General features: G+C 38.8%; 1 protein-coding gene across 1 annotated transcript; it reads right to left on the bottom strand.

Moving 5' to 3' along the window:
• Nucleotides 1-1,143: 1,143 nt before the first annotated feature.
• LOC149271357 (ribosomal RNA-processing protein 7 homolog A-like) lies at nt 1,144-8,611 on the bottom strand. Its single transcript, XM_089507521.1, has 7 exons — nt 8,560-8,611; nt 7,204-7,346; nt 5,714-5,839; nt 3,616-3,739; nt 1,950-2,047; nt 1,493-1,691; nt 1,144-1,229 (listed from the first exon to the last, which is right to left on the bottom strand). Exons 1-7 carry the CDS (start codon nt 8,609-8,611, stop codon nt 1,144-1,146), a joined length of 828 nt encoding a protein of 275 aa, XP_089363647.1.
• Between the last annotated feature and the right edge of the window lie 3,701 nt (nt 8,612-12,312).

The raw sequence follows: 12,312 nt of genomic DNA on the forward strand, positions 1-12,312 counted from the left end.
ATTCAAAGGGAAAATATAGAATCACGCATACTGTGCTGTTGGAAACAGAGGAGAGGGCCTTGAGGGTAAGCAATGCAACAGTGAAGGGGTGAAAACAGGGATGCCGCTTAGAGGCCATTTTGTTTTATCACTAGTATTGGCTTCACAATGACTTTTCAAAATTCATGTTTCTAGTTTTTGGATTTAATTTAAAATGTGTATAAAAATACAGGAGTACATTCCAACTTTCCTTGGCCATACACAAAAACACTCCCCATTTCACAAAGCACTAAGGATCAAAACCACAACACTATTATACAATACAATTTTAAAACATATACCAGGAGCTGTTAATTCATACCTGAAGAACAATGTGTGTGTGTGGGGGGGGGGGGGACACAAAAACATACCACCACACATTTTGACAAAGGCTGCAGAAACACAAATTTATAGTATTTTGACAAAAAAAAAACAGATTTTACAGTCGTAATGTTATTGTATATATTTTTGTGTGTGCAGTGTTTAACATAATCCCTTAATGACCAGGGCAATTTTGATGTGTTTGCTAGGTCTTTCAACCATAATTGCCCTTTTGCAATTAGTGCACCCGCATTTTTTTTTTTTTTTTTTTAAATCATATATGCAAGATATATATATACATATATATTATACACGCACACTTCTAATTTACTGAACTACTGCTTTCAGGTAGCAGGTTTGAAGCAATTCTAACAGATTTATCAGGACTTTTTTTTAAATTTATTTAAATGACATATTGGTCAAAAAAGTTAATGTTCTGTTGAATTACGCATACAATCAACTTGTACTTCAATGCCAACTTCACAAAAACTGGAAGTTACACACACACAAAAAAAGAAACATTAGCAGTATTTCAATACTGGGCGCCACAGATAGCGCTGTCAAACCAGAAACAAATACAGGTTTAAAATTTCTGCTTCTTGATTTTTTTGGTTTTTATGCACATTATAAATAGCAAGAAAGTCCAACCGGTAATATTGGTGCATGATTACTTTATTGCATTGAACTCCCTGGAAACTAATAAATCTATAAACCAGGGGAGCATATCTCTAGTGCTCGAGTGCCACACAAGACAGGAATAATCCACGCCGAAGTAATTTCATAGGTGACTGACAGGATGAAGTCTCAATAAGGACGAAACTTTCTCTGCGCCCGCATCAGTGCAATCTTCTGTTTATCTTCCTCAAATTTTTTACGGAGCTCAGCAAGGTCTAAAATCAAAAGAATAGTGAAATGATGCATTTATAGTAATCGTGATATATATATATATATATATATATTTTGTGAGAAGTGGTACAAAAAGTAACGCTCTAGGGTTGACAAAATGTGAACAAAGAGGCTCTGCAGCAGACTAAAAAGAACATACAGCACACATGCAGCAGATCAAGAAACATCAGAACACATGCAATAGAAAGTACTCCTGTTTTAGGATGATTTTGTAAAGTGTTTGGACGAGACACTGGCGGACACTCACGCTCTCTTTTGCTGTCACGATGCTGCCAGGCGTAGAAGTTGAGAAGCTCTTTTTGTTTCCTCTTTTTCTTTTCCTTCTCTGTCACCCGAATGTTTACGGCCTCTGTGCATGCCAAGCCAGGGCGACGTCCTTTTCTAGTAACCTTTACCCATCCTTCCTCATCTGGAACTCCCTCTTCTTCCTTTGCTTTTTCCTCTTCCTGTCGGGAGAAAAGCAGGATTGATAAAGCCCTTATAAGACAAACCAATGTTTGTGTGGTTTCTAGGTATTTTTATAAGAATATGTTGACCAGCAGTATATTACTATGTCTAGTTGGTCTAGATAAAATCAGTATGCAGGAACTATGCTGGCTTTCAGCGGGCAAGGCCTATAACCTTATAATTTTAGCGACAACGGTGGTATGTTAACTTTTGGTACCCTTTTCATGAAAGCCATTTAAAATATAAATAAACCTTACCTCGGACACCTTCTCGTCATATTCTTTCATAAAGTCATCTATATGAGTTTGCAGAGCTGCTGCATCAACAAGAGATGTTTCATAAACTTCTATCCACTCTAAAATGCACAATGTTTAGAAAATATATTAATGCAGTGACAAGTAAGTTTTCATGCAAGACTCATTTCACCATGAGAAACAAAGTTAATCACATTGAAGGGGACAGAGTCCTTCAATATACCTGTCATATATGCACGTCTACTCACCCAAACACCTTGCTGATGGGTATAGCAGTGAGCTCAGAAATGCTGCGTATGTGCCATTGGTGTTTTAAAAAAATATATCAAATCAATCAGTTTTTGGTTTATTACAATTCCCCCAGGATCCCACATTTTCATTAGTTCTAGTTCTTTTATCTTAGTAGCAAACTATGCATGCTTTTTTCTTATGTCTTGGAGGGCCAGAATCACCCTTTACACATTTTAATATTTTAGGTTTTGACTGGATGGATTAATAAAATTAAAAGCTTTTGGGTACTGCTTTTTATCTAAGTAGTGCAGCATGTGTTGGGGTAGATACAAAGTATGTATATTTGTAATTAATATGTGCTTGATTAAGTTTATGTGTGTGTATATATGTATGTATGATAGCTGCAAGCCACTTAGGGGGGGAAGTAACAGGAAAGACAGCTGTAAGAAGATATCACACCTACATGCTATGTAGAGAAGGAAGGAAATGCATCACCTGGAGACAGGCATGGGAAACATAGCAAGTCAATAACATCACACGGTGGGGTCTTGGGAACACAGGACAGGGACCTCATTTACACATCAATAGAGAAATCCCTTAAAAAGACATTGTAGAAACACATAGAAAGACTGGATTGGCGAGTCTCACCTTTGGCACATCACCCACACAGCATACACACTTAGCAGCAGATATTAGATAGATGGGAATGTTTGTGATTGGTATGAATGATTGTCATCTGTATATCACTGTAACTCTGGTTTTGTCTTTGCTGTAACATTAATCTGGGTAGATTCTAATTAAAGCTCTCTCTCTGGTAAGAATCTTGGGTTGGCTGTTTTATTGTAATATCAGGTAGAAAACCTTAGTAGAACTAGACATATATATTATCTGGAAAAGGGGATACGGTTATATGTTAGTTCTTGGAGGAGGTAACAAGGGTATTACATTTATCATTAATACACAACGCAGAGCGGATTATTCTCCACGTATATCAGTTGGTGGTATTGGTTTGAGAGAGGAGAAGAATATACAACAGCATGTAGGCAAGTTTAGCGAAGTCAGTATAGCAAGAAAGGGTCAGATTTAAATATCTGTTCACTATATATTAGTTATATACAGTAAAGGATTTTAAACATGCATGGGATAGGCATATGCTATCCTGACCATTGGCAAGATAGCCTACATGGGATCGCTAATTACATCCCCTACTGATGGATCATACGCATTGAGATCAGTACTGGAGAAATTATATGGAGAAGAAGGAGAGACGAAGATTCTTCCTATTCCAAAAAACCCCACAAAAACACATTGTAGCGAGCCAACTGATAAAGTTATATTACCAAGAAAAAATACTCACCTCCATCAGATCAGAGATTGAAAAAATAAAAACGATGGTAACGACATATGCACATGTGTAACGGAAACTAGATATACTTACTGTGGACTCCGGTTTTTAAGGACTGTATGTTTTCAGACAACACATATGGTTTCTGGAACTTTAGAATCTTAAACTCTCGGATTGCAGATGGATTAGTGAACACTATATAGGCAACTTTAAACCCCTAAACAAACCAGACAGGAAAAGAGTGTTTAATTAAACAAATTCTTGTTGAAATGTCAAAATGTGTTTTTTTGTTTTTATTTAAATTAAGCCTTGTAAGCAGCATAACACAATTCTATTGATAAACAGAAGGTATGGTCACTATAAATATTGGCACGACCGGTACAGGGCTTGACAAATCCCAGGTAACCATGGCATGTATAAAATGCTTCCAGGCGCCTGAGGATTCACCTGCCTCATCTATCCAGGGCCGGCCTTTGGGGTGTGCGACCTGTGCGGGGTCCGACACCACCGTAGCGTACCGCTGCCGCCAGCAGCGTAACTAAAGGGGGGGGGCGGTCCGCACCGGGTGCCGCTCATCAGGGGGGCACCCGGCACCCCTCCAGAGACGGACAGTAATGTCCGCCGCTGGAGGAGCAGACTCGCAAGGGAGCGGTATCGGAGGTCTTTAACAGACCTCCGGCTCCCTTGAGTGATTTTAAGCCGGTTCAAGGATCTCCCTTGAACCCGGCTTAAAATCACTCAAGGGAGCCGGAGGTCTGTTAAAGACCTCCGATACCGCTCCCTTGTGATCCGCGCGGCAACAGCTGCTGTGCGCCGGGGTTTGTTGTCAGATCCCGGCGCACAACACTGAAGCCGTGCCCACCGCTGTCCGTGCCCTCTGACCCGGAAGAAGACAGAAGAACTGAAGAAGAGGAGCGAAGAGAAGGAAAAGGAGCTGTAAGGAGAAAAGAGGAAAGGTAGGAAAGCATTCAGTGAGAGTGAGAGTGGATTGGTGTATGCGTGTGGATTGGTGTATACGTGAGAGTGATGGGTGTTATGCTGTACCATTTCCAATGTCTTTTTCATGATCTAATTGTGCTCTAAAAGTACATCATAACTCCCATCATTCTATACTGTTCCATACAGAGCTGGGAGGCAGAGGCCTTGCACCCCCACCGCAGGACTCCTGAAAGGTAAGTGAACGTCAAAGAGGGAAAGGGTAGATAGTTAGGAGGGGGTAGATAGGGAGAAGGGAGTGAGACAGGGGAAAGGGGGTAGATATGGAGAAGAGAGTGAGAAGGGGTAGATAGGGCAATCATACTCCTATCATGCCAAGTCTGCGAGTACATCCTGGAATCTGGTTATGCCTGGGCATGATAGGAATGTTATTGCTGTTAATCATATATATAATATTGTTATTTAATTGTTTTGTCCTATTTTGGTGTGTTACTTACTTTAAATAAAAGTGTTAGATTTTTTTTATGGTGTGGGGGGAGTCATATTCGGTTTTGGCCAGGTAAATGCTGCACTTTCGGTTTCAGTCCAGAATTCGTTTCGGTGCATCCCTACTACTAAGCCAGACAATGAAGTGGTAGGCCTACACCACATCAATGTTTGGCGTAGTATATAGTGATTGGGGTTTTGTTACAAGTTTTTATTCCTTTCTTTTTTTGGGATGGGGGGGCGCCAGAGGAGTAGTCCGCACAGGGCGCCAGAACACCTAAGGCCGGCTCTGCATCTATCTCCCAATGTAACTAGGCATGGACTGGCACTGTGGGGAGAAAAAGTCTAATGACAGTCTGGTCTCATCTCTGTTGGCAAAAGTAAGCATCCCCGACAGTGTAACGGCACTACGTGTGATGCTGTTACACTGACAGCATCTAAATAGCTTAATAAATTAAGATTTTGAAGGGTCCCTAATGACCCCATCCCTCCTCCTGAGCAGACAGATCTACCACGTCAATGTCTGGCTTGGTGTATACTGATGGGAGTAAATGTTATTTATTTAAACTTATTTAATGTATTTACAAGTTAATTTATTTATTCTGATTCCTAGTTTCTTCCAGTTGACACATTTGTGAAATAAATCTTCTTGCAACATTCATTTTGTGCGTGTGTGTGTGTGTGTGTGGGGGGGGGGGAGTATGTACAAAACAGAGGTGCATACAACTAACAAATATTAAGTGTAGCGGTTTAAGTAGTGAGGTCTTACCTTTGATACTTTCTGATTAAAGTATTTAGAAAAAAATGTTTGAATCTTCTCAGATGGTCCTGGTTTTTCCTGGAACTCCACTGACTCCACTGTGCCACAGGAACTGAATATTTTGGATAAACATATCTATAGGGACAGAAGCATAACCAACAGTCTACCAGACAATTGTAGATATCACTAAAGACACTGTGCAGAAAAGTCCAGTACTTGAAAGGAAGATCTATGTCAAACAACCAACGAGGTTGAAATACCAACACATGTACATTGCAGTGTGTTTGTACAGCAACAGCAATGGGGGGGGGGGGTTCCAATATTTTTATATTGAAATCACATCTGCCTCTTTTCCTTTATTTTATGGTTCTGTACACTGAATGGGGTTTTAATAACTAAAGGAAGAGTTGTCAACTTAAAATAAGGACAATGTATGTAGTAAAAACCCTAATTTGTGCATATAATGTATGTGGTTGAATAATCATGCAAACTCAAAGTTACGGTCTCTGTTAAGTTGCTTGATTAGAGAGGAGCGATCTTAAGACTAGCAAATTATGTCCCATAAGCATACAACAGGGGTCAACAGGGTTTTTTTTTTTTTTTTCTTTTTCTTCCCCCAATCATGTATTATTGGTCCCGGGGTTTGTCAAGCCTTGCCATAGAATAACCTACATTTAGACACAAACACCACGTTAGCATCTTCTGCTCAAACACATTACAGTAATACACACATGCTAACATTCTACACTAATACACACACATGCTAACACCATATACTAGTACACATGCTAACACCATATACTAGTACACACGCTAACCCTATATGCTGACATACAAATGCATGCTAATCCTATACTGCAACAAACACCACCATACACACTAGCACCACACTCTTATGCACATGCATGCACACATTGACTAAGACTATAGATATATAAAAAATAAACACGAAGACTACGGGCACTTACACACTGACTCTTGCACGGCAATACAGTGCACATACTGACTTCGGCTCTATACATACACACAGACTCTGGCACTAGGGTATACACACACTCACATACACTACTCCACCTCTCACCAGCTATGCCGTTGACTATCATCTGCCAAGGCCAAACTGGAACAATATGCTTTTCTGAGAGTGAGCCGGGAAGTGAGTGGCGTGAGGTCAAATAGCGTTCATTATGTGATCCCACTACAACGGATTCATGATGGCCCCAAGAAGGTTTCTAGTTGCCATGACAGCCTGGTGCCCAAGGTTTGTTGATCCCTGACATACAGTGTCTAATGCTTTCAGTACAGAAGCCTTGATATTACTAAAAACATTAACTTGTGAACAAAAAAATGGAAGTGAAATTGAATGCAAATGTATATCCCAGCCCTCATTTGCACATGAGAATACAGCATTTTCTTTTTAACTATAGCATTTTTTCAAACATGTAATAAACAGGGATCTGGGCTATTACATTTTTACAAACAGCTAAATAGAATGTCCTCACCTTTGTGCAATAAGATGGAATGTTTATAACAAAAAGGGTACGGTTTAGAGGACGGGTTTGGTCCAACTGCTCCCTCACTTTATGTTCCTTAGCATACAAGCAGTGAAAACTCTTCCTCTCCTCTGAAAACATCACTGGAATAGCTAGTGAAGAGACAAATGTTTTATTTTTATTTTTTTTATTTTTTTTTTAAAGGCAACACTATATAGCAACTCTTACGCATAAATACTCAAACAAACACAAAACAATTGTCAAACTGTGTGGTGATCATCCAGAATCTAGATAATAGCCTACGTAAAAGGGACACTGTAACCATATGTTTTTAAGGCATACAATGGCTAACTGTTCCCTTACAATTTCCATGTGTCCCAAATAGGACCAGATGTCAAAACTCCCAGTTGAAAAACTGTATTGCAGAGGGAAAAAAATTACAACCATAAAGTTTAACAAAGGCTGATGGTAGAATTAGTGCATGGAAAGGGTTAAAATACCAGCATTTGGGGTGTTTGGAGTGATATATGCCAGGAGCTGTAAATACACACCAGAAATAGTTTGTTTAAAAAAAAAAAACCATCACAAACTTTGGCAACATGAGTGCATGGAAAGAGTTAAAATACCCTGGGGTGTTGAGCTTTCAAAAATATATATTTGATGTGAGTAAATTGAACTGGCCAGCTTTAAAGATTTCCCAAATAGGACATGAGGGCAGGATTACAAGGTTTGGAATAAATGGATTTGACATAGCAACACACTACTTATTGGCCTACACAAAAAAGCACAATAACATTGGGTATTTCTAAACTCAAGACAAACAATGTATTTATCAGCTTTTGTATAAAATATTTTTCAAAAGAAAGTCAGAAATGGTGCTAACCCCCCCCCATTGTTCAGCATATTGTATGCTTTTTTTATAGTAAATTAGAGGATATGATCCAAATATTAGTATCTAAAGAAAGCCCTTCTTGTTCTAATAAAAAAAGAACAACTTGTGTGGGTACAGTAAATTAAAGAAGAAAATTAGTTAAACATAAGCACCGCAAGTGTTAAAAACGTTATTATCTGAATCTTGATTAGTCGATCGGAAGCGCTTTTTGCATAATTTATAACATAATTTGGTCAATCGAGTAACTATTTGGTGTAACACATTTACCTAACAATCATCCATGGAACCTCAGCGCAAATATGTAAGAACGTTCAATTTCACATCTCGGTTAATCGTCTGAATGCAAACGCTGTAGTATTCCTAAACAAATCAATTGACTAAAAACATACATTAACCGATTACATTTTGATAATAGATGAACATCGAGTTACAACGAACATATACTCATACCACAGAATTTATTATAATTTTACCAGAATATCCAGCAGGAGCTGCAAACGCGTGAACCTCTGTGGACGCTGCCATTTTGGATGTGACGTAAGCTTCACAAGGAAAGCTGGAAGTTGTAGTCGAACCTACTCCAGAAGTGATATCTTGATGAGCATGCGCAGTTGACATGTTAGTGAAGTAAAATGAGTGCGGATTTGATGTTAGCGCTCTGTGATGATTTTATTTTAGCAAATCGCTCTAAATCATCTGTGAGAAGCATTACGAAATAATTAAAAGTATTACACACTGAAATGTACTGTAGACGATTGGTCTTGTAGGTAGGTATAAGTTGGTATGCAGTTCACTAGAACGGTTAGCAATATTATATTTTAATGGATTGTTTTAACATATTATTTGAGCGCAATAAATACCACTGTATGGTGTAAGTAATATTGCACATATTTATTTATTCTCATGTGACCAAAGAAACCATTACCCAACTCAAGTTTAGCCAAAAGTACTCCTTGCCGAGCAGGTCTGCCATGCTTATTTGTGACAAAAAGTCTGTTATTATGGTACTTATTGATCATTCTGCCCTTTATCCTATTAGTGAAGAATGTTTTTTACACTACAGGATAGCAGCAATATTTGTGTTTTTACTAAGTCTCTGTTCAGGCCTAATGTCCCTTAGTTCTTAGATAGGGCACCCACCCAAATTCTATATTGTTTTTTCAACACAAGTAAGGTTTTCTTTTGAAACCATATACATTATTGTAAAATAAAATATATCTTGTATGATAAAAATGAAAAATAGCAGAAAAAAATGTAAACAAATGTTTCAAACAGGTTTACATGTACATACACATAAATTATACACCGCTAGATCCAATGGGGAAAAATAACCAAAATATCATTGCCCTAATTTGGAAACCACTCTATATGTCTATGAATTACATCTCTTTTTGAGCGTAATAGGGCAAATACTACAAGGTGCACATCGCTTTTTTAATAGCACATCGCTAAATAGTGGTCATCTCTATCAAAACTAACCCTTAAAACCATATGTTAATGGAAATAAAACATTTCTGCTAGGGCCATATTGACACTTTTTAGCATGCCATGTTATTACCAATCTCTTTCAAAGTTGACAGTAAGTTCTTTTTCACTTATTCTTTGTATTTCTGCTTTTTATTGACTGTTTAGAAAATAGGCAAAAATAAGGGACATACTAAACAGCATATTGGGATGATGGGATGATTGGCTGCAATGCTCAGAACTATCAATAGGTGTCAGTACACATTTTACACTCATGGTAAATCAAAGTATGTTCTTTTAGGTAGTTCTTGATACTAAATTGCCACAAATACATTGCAAAAAGAAGCTGCAAATGTTAAACTATTTACTTGCTGAAATATATACAGTTTTATAACGGAGTCATGGTAAATGCTATAGAAATAATAGAAAAATGTTATGTAATCAAAATATTGATTTAATATGGTACATGAATGTGCAAACACCATATTTTACCTGTTTTGATTGGCACAATATGGGAATATATATTTTAAACATGGGGATTATGGGTGGAATATCATGGTTACAGATGCCAAGGAACAAATTTGACCTGTTTACATGGGGATTATAGGTGGAATATTATAGTTACACATGCTAAGTAACATATTTGATCCATTTCTGATAAGAATTTGGCTATAATCTTTTTTTTACATGGGGATTATGGGTGGAATATCATGTTTACAGATGCCAAAGAACACATTTGACCTGTTTCTGATAAGAATATGGGCATTTTATTATTTTTACATGGGGATTATGGGTGGAATATTATAGTTACACATGCTAAGGAACACATATGACCTGTTTCTGATAAGAATATGGGCATTTTATTATTTTTACATGGGGATTATGGGTGGAATATTATAGTTACACATGCTAAGGAACACATTTGACCTGTTTCTGATAAGAATATGGCTTTAAATATTTTTTTACATGAGGATTATGGGTGGATTATCATGGTTACAGATGCCAAGGAACACATTGGACCTGTTTCTGATAAGAATATGGCTTTAAATATTTTTTTACATGAGGATTATGGGTGGAATCAGTAGCGTACCTAGCGGGGGGCGGCGGTCCGCACCGGGTGCCGCTCATCAGGGGGTGCCAACTTGCCGGCACCCCTCCAGAGACGGACAGTAATGTCCGCCGCTGGAGGAGAAGGCTCGCAAGGGAGCGGTATCGGAGGTCTTTAACAGACCTCCGGCTCCCTTGAGTGATTTTAAGCCGGTTCCCTTGAACCGGCTTAAAATCACTCAAGGGAGCCGGAGGTCTGTTAAAGACCTCCGATACCGCTCCCTCGCGATCCACGCGGCAACTGCTGCTGTGCGCCGGGGTTTGTTGTCAGATCCCGGCGCACAACACTGAAGCCGCGCCCACCGCCATCCGTGCCCTCTGAACCGGAAGAAGACAGAAGAAGAGGAGCGAAGAGGAAGAAAAGGAGCTGACTGCTGTAAGAAGAAAAGAGGAAAGGTAGGAAATCATTCCGTGAGAGTGGATTGGTATGTGTGGAATCTGCGGATTGGTATGTGTGGAATCTGTGGATTGGTATGTGTGGAATCTATGGATTGGTATGTGTGGATTAGTATGCGTGGAATCTGTGGATTGGTAAATGTGTGAGAGTGATGGGTGTTATGCTGTACCATTTCCAATGTCTTTTTCATTATATAATTATGCTCTAAAGTACATCATAACTCCCATCACTCTATACTGTTCCATACAGTGGCAGAGCTGGGAGACAGGCCTTGCACCCCCACCGCAGGACTCCTGAAAGGTAAGTGAACTTCAAAGGGGGGAGAGGGTAGCTAGTTAGGAGGGGGTAGATAGGGAGAAGGGAGTGAGATGGGGGGATAGGGGGTAGATAGGGATAAGGGAGTGAGAAGGGGTAGATAGGGCAGAAGGGGGTGCGAATGGGTAGATAGGGAGAAAGGAGGGTAGCAAGAATATTGAAATAAAGAGTCAGAATGAGAGAGCGAAAATGAATGGATTAATGTGTGGATGAATTGTGTGAATGAGTGAGAGAATTAATGAATTTGTGAGAATGCATCAATGAATATGTGTAAATAATTTGTGTGAAAGAATAAATGATTGTGTGAATGAATTGTGTGAATGAAAGTGAATTAGTGAGTGACTGTAAAAGTGTTTGTGTTAATCATAGGTGTATAGTTGATTTGTCAAAAAGGCAAAGATGGTATAAGCAGGGTGTTTATGGGACAAAAATGGCACAGGCAGGGTGTTTATGGGACAAAGATGGCGTACACTCGGCTGTTTTGGAACAATGCTGACTCATGCTGGGCTGTTTGGGGGCAGTGATGTCACATCCTATGTGTGTGTGTAATTTGGGTGCTGGTCAGGTTCTATGTGGGTAATGTGGACGCTGTTTTTTTGGAGGGTTATTAAAGAAAGCACTATTATATGTTCAGTAAATGTTATTTAAATGTATTTATTTTACTTATAAGTTATTAATTTATTTTTTCAGATTTCTTGTTGTTTACAGTTGACATACAGTTTACAAATTGGTGCAATTAATATTCTTAACATAATTTTGTAGATGTCTTTACAGGATCCGCCCCGGGTGCCAAATACTCTAGGTACGCCCCTGGGTGGAATATCATGGTTACAGATGCCAAGGAACACATTTGACCTGTTTCTGATAAGAATATGGGCATTTTATTATTTTTACATGGGGATTATGGGTGGAATATTATAGTTACACATGCTAAATAACATAT

This window comes from Sceloporus occidentalis, unplaced genomic scaffold (genome assembly GCF_023333645.1).
Source record: "Sceloporus occidentalis isolate IW3139 unplaced genomic scaffold, rSceOcc1.0.p SCAF_532, whole genome shotgun sequence".
Classification (NCBI taxonomy): Eukaryota; Metazoa; Chordata; class Lepidosauria; order Squamata; family Phrynosomatidae; genus Sceloporus; species Sceloporus occidentalis.

Excerpts from the sequence above, each read along its gene's own strand:
- LOC149271357 (XM_089507521.1), bottom strand. The coding sequence starts at position 8,611 with ATGGCAGCGTCCACAGAGGTTCACGCGTTTGCAGCTCCTGCTGGATAT. Across the intron at positions 7,347-8,559 it reads AGCTCCTGCTGGATATTCTG|CTATTCCAGTGATGTTTTCA; the intron begins GTAAAATTATAA and ends TCTCTTCACTAG. Across the intron at positions 1,692-1,949 it reads ATGACGAGAAGGTGTCCGAG|GAAGAGGAAAAAGCAAAGGA; the intron begins GTAAGGTTTATT and ends TTCTCCCGACAG.